This window comes from Chiloscyllium plagiosum, unplaced genomic scaffold, assembly GCF_037043375.1.
Source record: "Chiloscyllium plagiosum isolate Xiang-an unplaced genomic scaffold, Cpla_swu_hap1 HiC_scaffold_13, whole genome shotgun sequence".
Taxonomy (NCBI): domain Eukaryota; kingdom Metazoa; phylum Chordata; class Chondrichthyes; order Orectolobiformes; family Hemiscylliidae; genus Chiloscyllium; species Chiloscyllium plagiosum.
Window position 1 is genome coordinate 41,213,508 of NW_028270151.1, and position 20,551 is coordinate 41,234,058.

General features: G+C 42.1%; 1 protein-coding gene across 9 annotated transcripts in view; it reads right to left on the minus strand.

Moving 5' to 3' along the window:
- Positions 1–20,551, minus strand: part of armc9 (armadillo repeat containing 9) — a 146,777-nt gene that overhangs the window by 115,828 nt on the left and 10,398 nt on the right. For all 9 annotated transcript variants that reach the window (XR_015759179.1, XM_087993555.1, XM_087993553.1 and 6 more), the window contains exon 4: positions 9,984–10,151. Coding sequence is in view for 8 of the 9 variants with exons in the window: in XM_087993555.1 (XP_087849681.1) it covers positions 9,984–10,151 (168 nt within the window). In the remaining variant the exon portion in view is untranslated. The remainder of the gene's footprint in view (positions 1–9,983; positions 10,152–20,551) is intronic.

Sequence of the window (20,551 nt, forward strand, 5' to 3'; positions counted from 1 at the left end):
ACAAATTTCAGATAATGGAAAAATTGTTTTGCCAATCAAAAATGATATTATAGAGTTGCACAGTACAAAAACAGACCCTTCAGTCCAGTTCCTCAATACCAACCAAATATCTTGAATTAATGTAGTCCAATTTGCCAGCATTTGGTCCATATTTCTCCAAACCCTTACTTTGAACATAAAACTAATCGCTTGCGAAAAATACTGAACTGTAGGATTCTCCAAACTAATGGGCATCATAATTGATTCATATGGAGTCATAGACTCAGGGATGTACAGCATGGAAACAGACCCTTCGGTCCAACCTGTCCATGCTGACCAGATATCCCAACCCAATCTAGTCCCATCTGCCAGCACCCAGCCCATATCTCTCCAAATGCTTCCTATTCATATACCCAACCAAATGCCTTCCAAATGTTGCATTTGTACCAGCCTCCACTACTTCCTCTGGCAGTTCATTCCATACACGTACCACCCTCTGTGTGCAAAATTTGCCCCATATGTCTCTTTTATATCTTTCCCCTCTGACCCTAAACATATGCTCTCTAGTTCTGGACTCCCCGACCCCAGGGAAAAGACTTTGCCTATTCATGCCCCTCATGATTTTATAAACCTCTGTAAGGTCACCCCTCAGCCTTCGACTCTCCAGGGAAAACAGCCCCAGCCGATTCTGCCTCTCCCGAGAGCTCAAATCCTTCAACCCCAGCAACATCGTTGTAAATCTTTTCTGACCCCTTTCAAGTTTCACAACATCTTTCCGATCTGAAAGAGACCAAAATTGCACGCAACATTCCATCAGTTGCCTAACCAATGACCTGTACAGCTGCAACATGACCTCCCAACTCCTGTACTCAATATTCAGACCAATAAAGGAAAGCATACCAAACACCTTCTTCACTATCCTATCTACCTGCAACTCCACTTTCAAGGATCTATGTACCTGCACTCCAAGGTAGGGAGGACCCAGCACCGATCCTTGTGGCACTCCACTGGTCACGGGCCTCCAGTCTGAAAAACAACCCTCCACCACCACCTTCTGCCTTCTACCTTTCAGCCAGTTCTGTATCCAAATGGCTAGTTCTCCCTGTATTCTGTAGATCTAAACTCGCTAACCGGTGTCCCATGGAGAACCTTGTCAAACGCATTACTGAATGCCATATACATCATGTCTACTGCTCTGCCCTCACCAATCCTCTTTGTTACTTCTTCAAAAAACTCAATTAAGTTTGTGAGACATGATTTCCCATGCCTAAAGCCATGTTGACTATCTCTAATCAGTCCTTGCCTTTCCAAATACATGTACATCCTGTCCCTCAGGATTCCTTCCAATGACTTGCTCACCACTGACATCAGGCTCACCGGTCTATAGTTCCTTGGCTTATCCCTACCACCCTTCTTAAACAGTGGCACCACATTAGCCAACTTCCAGTCTTCCAGCACCTCACCTGTGACTATTGATGATACATATACCTCAGTAAGAGGCCCAGCAATCACTTCTCGAGCTTCCCACAGTGTTGTATGGTACACCTGATCTGGTCCTGGGGATTTATCCATCTTTATGCAGTTATAATTTATTATATTATGCATTTATAATTTATGTGTTTACAAATGCATGGATTCATGCAATTTTTAAGCAAAATAAAATATAATTCTCCAAGTACAAATTCACCCCACAAACTCTCGTATGAGTGTCTATGTGAGAGGGGGGAAGAGAGACAGAGTCAGAGAGAGACAGGGGGGGAGAGAGACAGGGGGAGGAGGGAGAGAGAGAGAGAGACTGAGAGAGAGAGATAGAGAGAGAGAAAGACAGGAAGTGAGAAAGAGAGAGAGAGAGAGAAAGAAAGAGAGCTTTTCACTTATAAGATAAACAGAGCTGGAACAAAATGAGCTAAGTATGATGATGCAATTGGATAAAAAGTTACAGCATTTACTCTCAATCATTCCTTATTCTAATGGATGTTAAAGTTGATAAGCTAATCTTCAATATAACAATATCTCTCCCATCATACAAACAGATCTATTTCTCCTCCCATAATCAAGCAGAAATACTAGCATGTGCTATAATACTTATATCAAACATTCTTTCATTTACAAAAGGTGGTGTTTACAAGTCAAGATATGCCAAGAAATTGAGAAGTAATGACAAGCCCTCAATTAGCAATTCTGTTGCAGTCATATTACAAAACTAGATCTATATAAATACCAGCTGCACCTTTGCCCTTATGAAAAACATACAACAAAGATGAATTTATGTGTGGACTCCAATGATAGAAATTGTTTCATGTAGATCCTGTGGAGAAAAGGGAAGAGGAAAAAAAGTCATCATTTATACTATGCTGGAAGGTTAAGCAACCAACCTATTCCTGTCTGCTGCACATACTCAGTAAAAAGAGCAAATCAACAGGATATATCGACCAAGGTTAAGAATCGACAGCAAGAAGCACCGATATTCCCTAAATACTGAATAACTCATGTTCCCACAGGTCTGAAATTTGGAGTTACATGATTTTGGTACAGTAACAATCAAGGTGATACATATCTATATTACAAATGATGTGTGACATGTGGTGGGAAATCAAGGTGGTGATGATACCAAATGCCTACTGGGCTTGTCTTTCGAAGTCAATGGTCTTCAACCCTTTTAAGCAGAAGATCATTTGCTGAATTTAAATGCAACCCATGATATAAAAGAAACTTTAGAATATAGTTTAACTTCAGTGTTACATAAATCTAAAACCAAATGTATACAAATTCCTGCCTTTTGTTCTCTTAGTGTGACATCTGTGTCTGTACAATACCAGTGCCTTGAAGTCTGGGTTGTAATTAGGGACAGTTCTTCAGAAACATTTCTTTAAATGAGTATTTAAGAAGGTCGCAATACTTGGGCTTGATCATTCTCATGTGGCAGAACACTGTCTCTCAGAGCTATGCACAGTCAAAATGAGCTTTCACTTTAAGAGGATTCACTTCAAAAGGATGATTGGATTTAGTCACTGCTAATCAGTCCCCAAATATCACTGCCCATTGAGCTGACTTCAGCTCAATGTAACTGCATAATAATTATCTCCAAATCAACTCCAATGCTTTGAAAATCAAATGCCTGATGGAATTTGGTCATCAACCCATTTATGCCTATTTGAAGGAATGGATTTGAGACAAACATGATCATTTGCTCCATCACATTTCGAATTCCTGAAATTGCCTGTTGAATTCTTCTGCTTATGTGTTCAGCTGTCCACAGGTATTTTATGAATGGAACCATTTTTCTTTTCTCCATTGCAGCATTTCACTACTTAATTGGGAGAATCACCGACCCAGTTTCAATCTAAGTACATTCAAAATATTAATTATGTGTGCCAAGTCTCTGTCCTTTCTCTGCAGTTCACAGTTTAGCTTGTTCAGTTTCCAAGTTATGTCTGAAAGGAACCCAATGACATACAACCATGCATTGTCTGATAGCTCATTGCACACTTCATTCTTTAATTTAAGGCATCAGATTTTCAGGGCCTTCCCTCAAATTAACCATCTCCCATCAGCATAGAGGATTAATACTAGGCAGCATTAAGTTCATGAAACAAGGATTTACACAAGTGGCATTGAAGGGCTCTTGCTCAACTCGAGTTTGCAATCTTAACAATGACTCTCATTACAGGAGAAAAGTCCATAACTTTACTCACTGATCCTCACTGTGGATTACCCAGTGGCGAGTGACAAACAAGAGGAAATTAGGATCATTTCTTCAAAATGCAACAAAGCCTGCATTAGTACCAAGCATGGCTGATGCAACATCAGTTGTGGTGGAAACCTACTTCTTGATTGGAATGTTTTTCTCAGGATATACTTTTCTGAATTTGATGCAGCTATTTCTTTAAGGGGCAAAAGGATGAGAAAATTCTCTTTAGTTGTTATCACCTTAAAGAGCATATGCATGAGAACAATTAGCTGGACTTTGTCATGATGATGCTTTCATCGAACTGCAGTGAGAAGCACCCACAGTCCTTCATATTGTGCTGTTGAAAAGACATCTTCACACACACAATGCAATTATCTTGCTACTGTGCAAGCGACACATAACATGCCCTGGATTGCTGTTATTATTTCTTCTTTGTTCTTGAAGTCTTTGAATTAAACAGTAGAGTTTCTGCTTCTATGATTACTTTGCTGTCTGTGAATGAGTTTTTGTTTTTTGCCATAAAGTGAAATGGTGTTTCAATGCAGGCCTTACCTTTTGCTGTTTGTTTGGAAAAAAAAAGATTGTTGAGCTTTGGAAGTGCCCTTCAGCTTGTCAATTTTCTTTGCCTGAAACATGATTCTCAAGGATACAAGGCTTGCATTTACTGTTTTTGGTAACACATAATTCTGAACAGAACTTGATTTTCACATTCCACATTTTAGGCTTGTTTTTAGATGGTCCAGGTTGATCACTCATCATTATTGCTTCACCTTGCAGTTCAAGGCTTCACTTGCTGCTGGTCATCATGTAGTAGGCCTTTGGATCCATGCTTCTGATAATTCAGAACGCTGCCAGCTGTTCTCAAACGTGGAGGTATGGAAAGTCACTTCCATTGTCATGATATTTCTCCAGGGCTCTGGTTGACTTGCATTGCTCTGATATTAATCAACAGATTGATTGCAGAGCCTTTGACATTTGATATCACCATCTGCCTGCTGTTATGAACTAGGCCAGGCCACTCTTAAGCAGGCAGCCCAGACCATAACTTTGAAAGTTATTTCACTAAGTGTATAGTGAAAATTACCCAGAGTGAGATAGCTCGGTTGACTACGAGATTTTAAAACAGAAATTCATTCACAAAATTACACAATGAAACACAAAGAAAGGAATAAAGAACCCCTCCAGAACTCAGTCTATCCAATCTCGATTTAATTATGCTGTTCCGGATATACATAACAGTCCCAGTAAGCAAACCCCCTTTAAAACCAGTACAAATGGAACACATGCTTACAGGTTGAAGTTAGAAGGGCAGAGAAAGAGTTTGTTTTCACACAGCTCACTGTTGAACTCCCAACTAGTTCTGAACTGAACTGCTCAGCTGGAGAGCTGACCACAACCCTTTTATTATACAGGTCACTCCTAAAACATGACCACTTTGGCCTGAAGTCTCATCTGTTTACATATAAACAAAATGACCTTTCGATACCCTTTAATCTCTGTACCGAATCAGACTAATTGGCACCAAGAGCGGTTTATTACCCCTCTGATAAAAACCAAGGACATAGTATCCTTGAGAAAAGGGAACAGCTTTTAGAAAAAAGGAACCTGCTTTGTGACACCTCCACCCTTTTAAAAAATGAACCATCAATACCAAAAGATGGCTTCATTTTTAAAACCCTTCATAGCCCCTGTTGGTGGTCTAAACACACAGATAGGAGAAAGTGAGGACTGCAGATGCTGGAGATCAGAGCTGAAAAATGTGTTGCTGGAAAAGCGCAGCAGGTCAGGCAGCATCCAAGAAGCAGGAGAATCGACGTTTCGGGCATAAGCCCTTCTTCAGGAATGAGGAGGGTGTGCCAAGCAGGCTAAGATAAAAGATAGGAAGGAGGGACTTGGGGGAGGGGCGTTGGGAATGCGATAGGTGGAAGGAGGTTAAGGTGAGGATGATAGGCCAAGAGGGGGTGGGGGCGGAGAAGTCGGGAAGAAGATTGCAGGTCAAGAAGGCGGTGCTGCGTCCGAGGGTTGGGACTGAGATAAGGTGGGGGGAGGGGAAATGAGGAAGCTGGAGAAATCTGCATTCATCCCTTGTGGTTGGCGGGTTCCCAGGCGGAAGATGAGGCGCTCTTCCACCAGGCGACGTGTTGCCGTGGTCTGGCGATGGAGGCGGCCAAGGTCGTGTTGCCATGGTCTTGCCATGGTGTTGCAAATTTTTCCAGCTTCATTTCCCCTCCCCCCACCTTATCACAGTCCCAACCGTCGGACTCAGTAACGCCTTCTTGACCTGCAATCTTCTTCCCGACCTCTCCGCCCCACCCCCTCTCCGGCCTATCACCCTCACCTTAACCTCCTTCCACCTATTGCATTCCCAACGCCCCTCCCCCAAGTCCCTCCTCCCTACCTTTTATCTTAGCCTGCTTGGCATACCCTCCTCATTCCTGAAGAAGGGCTTATGCCCGAAACGTCGACTCTCCTGCTTCTTGGATGCTGCCTGACCTGCTGCACATTTCCAGCAACACATTTTTTAAACACACAGATACACTATACTAACTATAAACATGCAGGATCATGGTTTAGAAAAAAGAAACCAGCTTTGTGACACTGCATTTCTTTAGCCTGCATGCCTGACAACTGATCTCAGAGGAGAAAGTGAGGACTGCAGATGCTGGAGATCAGCCCTGAAGAAGGGCTTATGCCCGAAACGTCGATTCTCCTGTTCCTTGGATGCTGCCTGACCTGCTGCGCTTTTCCAGCAACACATTTTCAGCTGTGACAACTGATCTCACCCTAATCTCATTATATAATTAGCTTATGGAGAAAATAACTGCAGGTCTACAGCATATTGGCAGAGGACAGGGACTAGCTGAGCTGCTCTTGCTGAAAGTCCGCATTGACATGATGGACTGAACAACCTCCTGCATTGTAGTAATGTAATATACTGGTTTCACACCTTAGTTCCTAGCATATTTCTTATTCATTTGCTTGCATTGCAGGGGAACGTATGTTTTATGGGAGCAATGATGGTCCAACTCAACCAAGCTGACATTCGATGTAACAAGCTGGTAAACACTATTAACTGTACTTACTTTCTTCTAGTGTGTAGCTTCCCGATGTGGAGGTCATGCAGCTGCATGATGACTGACATATGTATAGTGACAGAAAGCAGGCAAGTGGTGACATCAATTGTCAAACATACATGGTGAGGGAACATGGGTGAACAATGAGATCAGTTGTGAGAGACTCTGCTATCAATCTGTCAATTATGATTGTGTGTGTTAGAAACCATGGTTCTAAGTGATGAGGGCACTTGTCTTCAAAGTAATGTCAAAAAAACTTTGACCGAGACGCTGCATTGCATCTTTCTTGACAATGTACAAGGTAGACATTGCAGCAGTAATGGAGGAATTGAATAGTGAAGGTAATTAATAGCGTGATGATCAAGCAAGCTGTTCATCATGGATGAACGAGAGATTGTATGTTGTTGCAGCTGCATTCATTTAGGCAAGGGAGACTATACCATCTCACTCCTGAATTATACCTTATACATGGTAAGGAAGCTTTGGGGAGTCAGGGAATGAATCATCTGCAGCCTCTGATCAACACCTTCAGCCACAGTATTTTTGTATTCGATTCAGTTGACTTTCTGGTGAATGCAGTCGCCTACAACATTGATCATAGGAAAGACAATGATGGTAATGGCTTTGAATATCAAGGGGAGATGTTTACAGTCTCTCTTGTCATAATGGTCATTGCATGTGTGTGGCACAAACATAACTTGCCACTTGTCAGTCCAGGCCTGGTTCATACCTTCTTGGATGTGGGCACAGAAAATTGGCATCTGTGATGTTGCGGCCCTCAGTGGAAGGCTCATCCACTTAGCACCTCTGGCTGAAGGTCGTTGAAAACACTTCCACCTTCTTACAATTTGGATACTATTCTCTTAAGACACTTGCTAATTTTTCTTTCCCCCTTACGGGGAAAAGTACTCTTGCTCAGATGTGATTATAGGAGAGATAGCAATCATTAAAGTGATCACTTTCTTTGATTGTCACACTAGCTAAGATAAACTTAAAGCAATACAAACTTGTGTGCATTGAACTTTAGACTTCTGGTTTGTCTACTTTGCTTCGAACTAACAAGGAATCTTTATTTATACGTTTCATACTGTTAAGCTGCCTGTTGCAAACAATGGTGATAAACTCATTTTTGTGATAATATGACACTTTGAAAAGTGGTAAGACACCACCATCTGCTGGTTACATTTTTTTAAAACATTGGAACAGCAGCCAGACCAGTGCACTGTATACTTTACTCAGAAAATTGCTGTCCTGAGAGAAAGTTAAATTTTATTAACTCATTGTAGTCCATTGCCATCATCTATCATTTTGCTTTCCTTACTGCCAACACGACTGTCAATACTTCAAAATATCTCATATGCAGTGGTAACTGTTAATTATATCTCTGATCCTAAGTTGAGAGATCAAATATAGATAGACACATACATACACCTTTTAGAATTGCAGGGATAGCTCTCTAATTTTCAATAACTCCTATATTAGATGATGCAGTCAGACAGTAACATTATCTTTTTATTTGTTGACATATGGAGTAATTGGGTCTCAAAGAGGCAGAATTAGAAGAATTCATCAATATCGTCAATGAGCATCAACCCCAGTAAACTTAAAACCATAACACAAAGGGAGTGCTTGTTTCCTGGATAGCACAGTACTTAAATTGCTACAACATAACAAGCATAAGTTAGCAAAATAGTTTTCAAAATAACTGACACATACCTCTATTCCATTAAATATGTCTTCCACTGGCTAGTGAGATCACAGCTAAAGGTTTCCATTGCATTTTCACAAAGGTGAAATATTTCGAATAGCTGTTATTATCCCTCTAACTGCATCTCAGATCTCAATCACAGATTTAAATTTAAAAACTGGCACTGTGCTCATAACAAATGCTTCTACTATAATCCTTCTTTTACAGTAGCTCCTAATATACGGAAAATTAAGCTAGAGACACCATATTCATTTGCAAGTAACTCATTACCTTAGTGATTTCAAGTTTTCCTAATTCTGAGTTAGCTAAATGCTCCCTTGTTCACAAGTTTGAAACTGTACTCTCTACTGCATTTTCAGCCCTTCTGCTCCCTTGAAATTTACATCACACTCTTCCCCGCTTAAAGTCTCCCTCTCTCTCCCAGAACCCCTGCACTGTTATGTACGAGGCCAGACCACTCAAAACATTCTTAAGCAGGCAGCCCAGACCATAACTTTGCAATTTGTTTGAGTAAATTACGGAATGAAACACAAAGAACAGAATATAGAATACCCACAGAACTCAGACTATCCCAAATCGTGCTGTTCTGAATATACACAACAGTCCCAATAAACAAACCCCTTAAACAGAGAGCAAAAAAACGAAACAAAGGTTTACAGTTCAAAGTTAGTAGGGCAGAAAGAGACAGAGAGAGTCTAGCAGCCTGTTTCCACATAGCTCACTGCTGAAATGATTCTCACTTAACTTCAGTTTCCAGGACTGGCCACTCCCTTTTCATTATACAGGTCACTTCTAAACATAAAAGCTATGGCCGATAGTCTCATCTGTTTACATATCAACAAAAACGCCTCTCAATACCCTTTTATCTTTGTACCCAACCCAGCCATTTCGGAGCTCTGAGTATTTTACAACCTCTCTGAAAAAATCAAGGACACAGTATCCGAGACAAGGAATAGCTTTTAGAAAAAAGGACCAGCTTTGTGACAGCACCAAGAACAAAAAGGCACTCTCCAGACTCATCCCTGGCACAACATAACACTGAAACACAGTTCCTTCCTGGGCCATCGCCTCCTATTTCGGAGCTACCTAACAATAAACCTTAGCCTCTCAGTTTCCACATCCAGACTTTCCCCCTGCCTCTGTCCCACGTATTTTGAGTATTCCTGTACCATTCTTAAATACCCAGGATATTTCTTTAGAATGGCTGCCAATACAGTGCCCTAATAGAGAGAGACAGAGAGAGAGAGAGAGAGAGACAGAGAGAGAGAGAGCCTGAAATATGACCTCCATACCTTTAATAGCATTTGAAAATATATCTTACAAATCAATTGTCTAAATCTCTTTTTAAATATGATAAGAATATTAGCTTCTGCAATTAAAATGTTAATAATATTAAAATAATATTTTTTTAAAAGCAAAAACTGAAGCATTGCTAAATACATTAATCAAAAATTAAGAGAATTTTTAGTACAAATTTCACTCAACATATTAGTACATGTTTAACAAAGATCTACGTTTCTTTGCAACTTACAGACTTTCTAGAATTCTTCAGAGGAAAGATAGCAAAATGAACTTGAAGGTAAAACTCCAATTTCTGAGGCAGCTGCTCATCAACTCCAGTTTGAGGCAAAATGTGCTGTTCCCACAGCTTGAAAAATACCTTTCCGTTTCCATCATCAAATGCTTTAAGCAGATCTTCCTGTTGAAAATCAAAGAAAAGATATTTCTATCCACATTCTATAAAACTTTGTGGTGTGTAACTGAAACGAACTTTTTTCAAGAGTAAGTTGTTATATTCCTAAAATCTACAGTTCTTTGATCTTGTCTTAACGAGACGTACATAGAACATTACAGCGCAGTACAGGCTCTTCGGACCTCGATGTTGCACTGACTTGTGAAACCAATCTGAAGCCCATCTAACCTATTCCATTTTCGTCCATATATCTACCCAATGATCATTCAAATGCCCCTAAAGTTGTGAGTCTACTACTGTTGCGTTCCATGCCACCACCACACACAGAGTATAGAACCAACCTATATCTATCACCCTTCAATTTAAAGCTATGCTCCTCGCGCTAGCCATCACCATTCGAGGAAAAAGGCTCTCATTGTCCATCCTATCTAACCCTCTGATTATCTTATATGTCTCTATTAAGTCACGCCTCAATCTTCTTCTCTCTAACCAAAACAGCCTCACGTCCCTGAGCCTTTTTTCATAAAGACCTTCCCTCCATACCAGGCAACATACTCGTAAATCTCTTCTGCATCCTTTCCAAAGCTTCCACATCCTTCCTATAATCTGGTGACCAGAACTGTATGCAACACTCCAAGTGCGGCCGCACCAGAGTTTTGTACAGCTGCGGCATGACCTTGTGGGTCTGAAACTCAATCCCTCTACCAGTAAAAGCAAACACACCGTATGTCTTCTTAACAACCCTATCAACCTGAGTGGCAACCTTCAGGGATCTGCGCACATAGATACCGAGCTCTCTCTGCTCATCTACACTATCAAGAATCTTCCCATTCGCCCTGTACTCTGCATCCCTGTTACTCCTTCCAAAGTGAAGCATTTCACACATTTCCACATTAAACTCCATTTGCCACCTCTCAGCCCAGCTCTGCAGCATATCTATGTCCCTCTGTAACCTACAACATCCTTCTGCACTATCCACAGCTCTACCAACCTTAGTGTCATCTGCAAATTTACTAACCCATCCTTCTATGCCCTCATCCAGGTCATTTATAAAAATGACAAACAGCAGTGGACCCAAAACAGAGCCTTGCAATATACCATTAGTAACTGAACTCCAGGATGAACATTTCCCATTAATCACCACCCTTTTTGCAGGTAGCCAATTTCTGATCCAAACCACTAAATTACCCTCAAACCCATGCCTCCATATGTTGCACAACAGCCTGCCAATATAATGCCTTATTGAATCCACATACACCACATTAACTGCTTTACCCTCATCCACCTGTTTGGTCACTTTTTCAAATAACTCAATAAAGTTTGAGGCACGACCTACCCTTCACGAAACTGTGTTGACTATCCCTAATCAACTTATTCCTATAAATCCTATCTCTTATATCCTTTTCCAACACTTTGCCCTTAACTGAAGTAAGGCTAACTGGTCTATAATTAGCAGGGTTGTCTCTACTCACCTTCTTGAACAACATTTGCTATCCTCCAGTTTTCTGGCACTATTCCTGTAGACAATGATGTCACAAAGATCAAAGCCAAAGGCTCAGCAATCTCCTCCCTGGCTTCACAGAGAATACTAGGACAAATTCCATCTGACCCAGGGGACTATCCATTTTCACACTTTCCAGAATTACTAACACCTCCTCCTTGTGAACCTCAATCCCATCTAATCTAGTAGCCTGTATCTCAGTATTCCCCTTGACAACATTGTCTTTTACTCGGGTGAAAACTGACGGAAAATTTCATTTAGCGATTCCCCTATCTCCTCTGACTCCACGCACAACTTCCCACAACTATCCTGGTTGGCCCTAATCTAGGCAGACATGGGTACTGCAGATGCTGGAGATTAGAGTGGTTCTGGAAAAGCACAGCAGGTCAGGCAGCAACCGGGGAGTAGGAAAAATCGACGTTTCGGGCAAAAGCCTTTCATCAGGAATGAGGCTGGGAGCCTCAGGGGTGGAGAGATAAATGAGAGGGGGGTGGGGCTAGGGAGAAGGTAGCTGAGAGTGCAAAGGTAGACCTTAAATTCACCTGGACCATCTCTGACACATCCCTCCCCTTCCTGGACCTCTCCATCTCCATCAACAATGACTGACTCAACACTGACATTTTTTTACAAACCCACCGACTCCCACAGCTACCTGGATTACACCTCCTCCCATCCTACCTCCTGCAAAAATGCCATTCCGTATTCCCAATTCCTCCACCTCCGCCGTATTAGCTCCCAGGAGGACCAGTTCCACCATAGAACACACCAAATGGCTTCCTTCTTTAAAGATCGCAACTTCCCCTCCCATGTGGTCAGCAAGTTTGCAGATGACACAAAGATTGGTGGAGTGGCAGAAAGCATAAGGAGACTGTTGGAGAATACAGGAGGACATAGATACGCTGGAGAGTTGGGCGGAAAAGTGGCAGATGGCTTTCAATCCAGACAAATGTGAGGTGATGCATTTAGGCATGTCTAATTCTAGAACGAATCATACAATGAATGGAAGAGCTTGGGAAAAGTTGATGGGCAGAGAGATCTGGGAGTGCAGGTCCATTGTACCCTGAAGGTTGCTGCACAGGTGGATCAAGTGGTCAAGAAGACATATGGTATGCTTGCTTTCATCGGACGGGGTATTGAGTATAAGAGCTGACAAGTCATGTTAAAATTGTACAAGACATTGGTTCAGCCGCATTTAGAATACTGTCTACAGTTCTAGGCGCCACATTACCAAAAGGATTTGGATGCTTTGGAGAGGGTGCAGAGAAGGTTTACGAGGATGTTGCCTGGTGTGGAAGGTGCTAGCTATGAAGAGAGGTTGAGTAGATTAGGCTTATTTTCAATAGAAAAAAGGAGATTGAGGGGGGACTTGATTGAGGTTTACAAAATCATGAAGAGTATAGACAGGGTGGATAGAGACAAGCTTTTTCCCAGGGTGAAGGATTCAATAACGAGAGGTCACGCTTTCAAAGTGAGAGATGGAAAGTTTAAGGGCAAGTACTTTACACACGGCAAGTACTTCACACGAAGGGTAGTGGTCGTTTGGAACTTTACAGCCCAGGAACAGGCCTTTCAGCCCTCCAAGCCTGAGCCGATCCAAATGTACTATCAAAACCTGTCGGTCAATTCCTAAGCATCTGTATCCCTCTGCTCCCCACCTACTCATGCATCTGTCCAGACGCACCTTAAATGAATCAATATAATTCATTTAAAGTGCGTCTGGACAGATGCATGAGTAGGTGGGGAGCAGAGGGATACAGATGCTTAGGAATTGACCGACAGGTTTTGAAAGTACATTTGGATCGGCTCAGGCTTGGAGGGCTGAAAGGCCTGATCCTGGGCTGTAAAGTTTCTTTGTTCTTTATGTGGTTGAAGATGCCCTCCAATGCATCTCATCCACGTCCTGCACCTCTGCCCTCAAACCCCATCCCTCCAATCGCAACAAGGACAGAAACCCCGAGTCCTCACCTTCCACGCCACCAACCTCCACATAATTCACATCGTCCACCGACATTTCCGCCATCTTCAAACGGACCCCACTACCAGGGATATATTTCCCTCCACACCCCTATCCACTTTCCGCAAAGACCATCCTTCTGCAACTATCTGATCAAGTCCATGCCCCCCCCCCCCCCCGCAACAACCCACCCTCCCCTGCTGGCACCTTCCCTTGCCATCACAAGAATTGCAAAACCTGCGCCCACACCTCCCCCCACTCACCTCGGTTCAAGACTCCAAAAGAGTCTTCCACATCCATCAAAGTTTCACCCGCACCTTCCACATGTCATTTATTGTATCCGTTGCTCCCAATGCGGTCTCCCCTACACTGGGGAGACTGGACGCCTTCTCACAGAGCGCTTCAGAGAACATCTCCATGATACCTGCACCATTCAGCCCCACCACCCCGTGGCCGAATAATTTCAACTCCTCCTCCCACTCTGCCGAGGACATGCAGGTTCTGGGCCTCCTCCATTACCACTCCCTCACCACCTGACGCCTGGAGGAAGAACGCCTCATCTTCCATCTCAGGACTCTTCAACCCCATGGTATCAATGTTGACTTCATCAATTTCTTCATTTCCCGTCCCCTAACCTTCCAGCTCAGCACCGTCCTCATGACCTGTCCCACCTGTCAATCTTCCTTCCCACCTATGCGCTCCACCCTCCTCTCCGACCTATCACCTTCACCCCACCTTCATCCACCTATTGTATTCTCAGCTACCTTCTCCCCAGCCCCACCCCCTTCCATTTATCGCTCCACCCCCGAGGCTCCCAGCCTCCTTTCTGATGAAGGGCTTTTGCCTGAAACATCGATTTTTCCTGCTCTTCGGATGCTGCCTGACCAGCTGTGCTTTTCCAGCACCACTCTAATCTTGACCCTCATCTTACTTTAGTTATTCTTGTATTCCTGATATACCTCCAGAAAGCTTCAGGGTGTTCCTTGATTCCATCTGCCAATGACTTCATGTGTCCCCTCCTGGTTCTTCTTTGTTCTGTTCAGGTCATTCCTGGCTAACTTGTAACTCTCAAGTGCCCTAACTGAGGCTTCACACCTCATCCTAACATAAGGCTTCTTCTTCTTCCTCTTGAAAAAGAGACTCATCTTCCTTAGTAAACCATGGCTCTTCTGCGATCGACAATTTCCTCCCTCCCTGACAGGTACATACCTACCGAGGACCCACCGTAGCTGTTCCCTGAATAAGCTCCACATTTCAATTGTGCCCATCCCTGCAGTTTCCTTCCCCATCCCAAGCATCCTAAATCTTGCCTTATCACATTATAATTGCCTTTTCCCCAGCCATAGCTCTTGCCCTATGGTATATACCTATCCCTTTTGATTGCTAAAGTAAACATAACCGAATTGTGGTCACTATCACCAAAGTGCTCATGGACCTCCAAATCTAAAACCTGCCCAGGTTCATTACCCAGTACCAAATCTAATGTGGCCTCATCCCTTGTTAGTCTGTCTACATACTGTGTCAGGAAACCTGCCTACACACATTGGACAAAAAGTGACCCATCTAACACACTTGAACTATAGTATTCCCAGTCAATATTTAGAAAGTCCCCCATAACAACTACCCTTTAAATCTCACTCCTATCGATAATGATCTTTGCTATCCTTTCCTCTACATCTCTCAAAGTATTCGAAGGCCTACAGAAAACTCCCAACAGGGTGACCTCTCCTTTCCTGTTTCTAACCTCAGCCCATATTACCTCAGTGGATGAGTCCTCAAACGTTCTTTCTGCAACTGCAATACTGTCCTTGACAAATAATGCACTACCTTCTCTGTTCTTACTGAGGCCCCGGAACTTGCAGCAACCATTCCTGTCCCTGCTCTACCCATCTCTCTGAAATGGCTACAACATTGAAATCCCAGGTGGGTTGCTGCAAGTTCACCCACCTTATTTCGGATGCTCCTTGCATTGAAGTAGACACACTTCAAACCAACTTACTGCTTGCCAGTGCATTCTTGTGACCTTGAAACCTTATTTCTGACCCCACTACTCTTAACCTCCTGTACACTCGAACTACACTTTGGGCTCCCATCCCCCTGCTGAATTAGTTTAAACCCACCTGAAGAGCATTAGCAATGTCCCCCAGGATATTGGTACCTCTCTGGTTTAGGTGAAGACTATCCTGTTTGTAGAGGTCTGACCTACCCCAGAAAGAGCCCCAATTATCCAGGAATCCAAAAATCTCCCTCCTGCACCATTCCTGTAGCCACGTGTTGAACTCCTCTCGCTTCCTATTCCTCACCTTGCTAGTACTGTGAAAATTGCCTGCAAAGGTTACTTGCTCCAATAATATATTGCAGTCGTACAATCATACATTTCAGAGTAACATAGACACACAGAAGATAGGCGTTGCCATTGAGCCTCTCAAGCCTGCTCTACTATTCAATATGATCCAGGGCTGATCATCGACCTCAATATGTGAATCCTGTCCTCTCCCTATATCCTGTGATCCCTTTAGCCACAAGAGCTATATCTACCTCCTTCTTGAAAACACAATGCTTCAGCTTTAAACACGTTCTGCAATAGTGAATTCCACAGGCTCACCACTCATTAGGTGAAGACATTTCTTCTCATCACAGTTTACCCCTTATCCTGGACTCCACTACCATTGGGAGCATCCTCCCATCAGAATTTCACAGGTTTCCATGAGATTTCCCTCTTCTAAAGTCCAACGAATACAATCTGAACTGATTCAACCTCTTCTCATACATGAATCCTGCCATCCCAGGAATCAATTTGGTAAACCTTCACTGCACTCTCTCTATAGCAAGAACACCATTCCTCAGGTAAGGAGGTCAAAACTGCACATAATGTTCCAGGTAAGGCTTCACCAATGCCCAGTATAATTGCAGCAACACATTCTTGTTCCTGTATTCACATCCTCTTGCTATGAATGCCAACATACAGTTTGCCTTCTTTACTGCCTGCTTACTTTCTATGAATGATACAAGAGAATGTCCACGCCTCATTTAACATTCCCTGCTCTTAATTTACAGCCAATAATAATCTACCTTCCTATTTTGGTCATCAAAATGGATAGCGTCATATTTAACGACATTATACTGCATCTGCCATGCATTTGCCCACTCACTCAGCCTGTCCATATCACATTGCAACATCTCTACATTCTCCTCAGAGCTTAGTCTTCCATCTAGTTAGTTCATTTGCAAATTTTGAGACATTACATTTAGTTCCCTCAACTAAATCATTAACATGCATTGTGAATGGCTGGAATCCTCGTACCGAATGCTGTGGTACGTGACTAGTCCTTGCCTGCCTTTCAGAAAAAGAACCATTTATTCCTACTCTGTTTCCTGTTTGCTAATCAATTTTCTATCCATCTAAATACTCTACCTCCAATCCATTCATGTTAATTTTATTTATTAATCTCTTGTGGGAGTTTGTCGAAAGCCTTTTGAAAGCACAGATAAACCATATCCACTGGATCCACCTGATCAGCTACTCATTATATCCTTGAGGAATTCCAGCAGATTTGTCAAGCCTGGTTTCCCTTTTTGTAAAAACTAAACAATGGCAGGACATATACAATCAATGGTAAGACCCTGGTTAGATTAGAAAACAATAACAATTTATTATCACCAGTATTTATGAAAATGCAGTGAGATGTGTAAAGTCACTACAATACAGCCCCATTCTAATTACAGAAATTGTAAGAAATAATTGAGTCAAAGTTAGGATAAAGTTAATCTTTTGTTCTCTCCAAGGCAAGCTGGGATGATGGAGTGCTATGGGATGCCACCGCTGAAGCTGGTCCTGAGACCACAAAAGCAATGATTTCTGGACTGCTGCCACCACCACAGCAGGCCCTCACAAGTGCCTTCCTCCACCATAACCGCAGAAAAGAAGAAAAAAGTGAACTTTAGTACAAAAAAGAAACGAAGGAACAATACAAAATAAAGAAGAATGTGGCCAGCCAGGTGAGTGGGAGTAGGAGCAGTAGTGTTCTGGCAAAGAGCCCAAACACTTCCTACCCTGCCTTCACCATTTTTGTTTTGGTAGTATTGTCAAACAAAGAGACCATGGGGTTCAGGTACATGGGGTTCAGACATGGGGTTCTCGAAAGTTGTGCTGCAGATAAACAGGATGGTTCAGATGGAATTGAGCACGATTGCCTTCATTCCTCAGACCATTGAGTATTGGAGTTGGGACATCAACTTGAGGCTGTACAGGACGCAGGTGAAGCCGCTTTTGGAGTATAGTGTGAAGTTCTTGTTGCCCTGCTATAGGAAGGATATTATTAAATTGGAGGGGGTTCAGAAACAACTTACCAGGATGTTACCGGCCCTGGAGAGTTTGAGTTATAAAGAAAGGCTGGATACGCTGGGATGTTTTTCACTGGTGCATAAGAGATTGAGAGATGACCTTCGAGGTTTATAAAATCATGAAAGACACAGATAAGATGAACACAATGGTCTTTTCCCCAGGATAGGGGAGTTCAAAACCAGAAGGCATATTTTCAAAGTGAGTGAGAAAGATTTTAAATGGACCTGAAAGCAACCTTTTTCACAGAAGGTGCTTTGTAAATAGAGTGAACTGTCAGAGGAAGTGGAAGATGCAGATATAGTTATAACATTTAAAAGATATTAGGACAGGTACATGAATAGGAAAGGTGGTACTTGTTTAGTTTGGGAAATTTGGTCAACATGGACAAGTTGGACCAAAGGATCTGTTTCCATGCTGCATGACTCTATGACTTTATAAATCTATGCTGACAATGTCTGATTTTACCACTGTTTTCACAGCAATGTGCTATAAAATTCTTGATAATGGACTCTAGCAACTTGACCACTACGAACGTCAGACTCATTGGCTTAGAATTCCTTGTTTTCTCTCTACCTCCCTTTTTAAGTAGTGGAGTTACATTAGCTACCTTCTAATTTGTAGGAAATGTTCCAGGGTACAAAGAATCTTGGAAGATGACAATCAATGGATCCACTATTGCTAATCCACTTCCTTTGGGATGACGACCATCAGGCCCAACAGTATTCCTCTACTAATACAAACTTGCTTTGGCTCCTCTCTCTCATTAAACATATGTTCCCCATCATTTCTGGTACAATATTTGTGTCCTCCTTTGTGAAGACTGAAGCAAAGTGTGAACTTAGTTTATCATCAATTTCATTGTTCCCCATTCCCTCTGTTTCCTACTGTAAGGAACCTACATTAGTTTTCACCAAATCTTTTTCTCTTTATATACCTATTGAAAACCTTTACTGTTAGTTCTTATGTTCGCCACCAACGTACTCTCATACTCTAGTTTCTCCTTCTTAATGAATTCCTTGATCTGCCTTTGCTGATTTCTAAACTGTTCCCAATCCTCTATTGTTTCTCTTGCCAATTTGTATGCTTTTTTTTTGCATTTAATACTATCTCTAACTTCTGTCGTAAGCCATTGTTTGCCCATTTTATTTTGCATTCTTGCACCACACAGGAATAAGCAATTTTTGTAGTTCAACCATTCACTCTTTGAATGTTTGGTATTGACTATCTGCTGTCATTCCTTTCAGTAACATTTCCCATCATAGCCAACTCACACCTTGTATCACAGTTTCCCTTAGATTCAGGACCTTAGTCTCAGAATCAACTATCTCAGTCTCCATCTTGATGAAGAATACTATCATATTATGACTATTTATCCCAAAGGGGTCTCTCACAACTACATTACCAATTAATCCTTTCTCAATGCATAATACCCAGTCTAAGATGGCCTGTTATCTCGTTGGCTCCTCAACGTATTGGTTCAGAAAAGCATCCTGTATATACTCGAGGAATTCCTTCTCACCATATTGTGATTAATTTGAATGACCTAAGCAACATGCAGATTAAAGTCACCAGTAATTTTACACACTCCTTTACTGTATGCATCTCTGATTTCCTGTTAATTCCATTCCCAACATCACCACTACAGTTTGATGGTCTACATATCACCCCTACTAGGAGTGTTAGCCCCATGGTATTTCTCAATTCTACACACTCTACATTATCTGCGTTAATATCTCTTCTTAATATTGTGTTTATATTCTTTTTATCTAGTAATGCTACGCCATCTTTTTCCTTTTTGTCGATCCTTCCTAAATACTGAATAGCCAGGAATTTTCAGTTCCCATCTCTGGTCATCGTGCAGCCATGTCACTGTAATCGCAACTTTTTCATATCACACAATAGATGTAAATGGGTAAGTATTACAAATGTTGAAATATATAAACCACGTTAAAGATCAATTTGATTCAGTAAAGCATTGATATTTGAAAGTGCCTCAATCCACAGACATTGTAGATTGGCTCGAGATCTACAATTTATTTAAACGTTTTCTGATTACAGGGGTTTTACATTGATTACAGTGCTCAGTGTGCACTTGTGGGAGATCTACAATTGGAGGTTATTCCCATTAACCCTTTTTGAATGCACTGTAGCTAGCTTCAGTGCATTCCTCAGCACGTAGTGCTGGACTTTGGAATTTGGAGGTTTGTACGACTTGGTCATCATTGGTTCCTTACACTGGGAGACCAATAAGTTTAGGACAAACTAAAGTATGTCTTTCATTAAGTTAACTTCCTTACTCCATCAGAGGATGTTTGGCTCAGCGGCCCCCCTGGGAACAGTATGTAGATGAAGGGTTTTCATAAAGTTTCAGAAAAATCCCTGCATCTCCTTGCAAATGTGGATTCCAGAGAAGATAACTGTCTTTTCCGCACTACAACCCCTTTGGGGCAGTGCATGGTGGAAGTGAGACATCTATCTGAAGGGGAAGGCCCTCACCACCAACTCACCTACATCTTGCTTTCTGTTTAAAAGTTCTGGCAATGAGGTGCCTTGCAACATGCTTTTGGCAACCTTTTCGATGTTCAGCCAATTATAACTCCCAATTG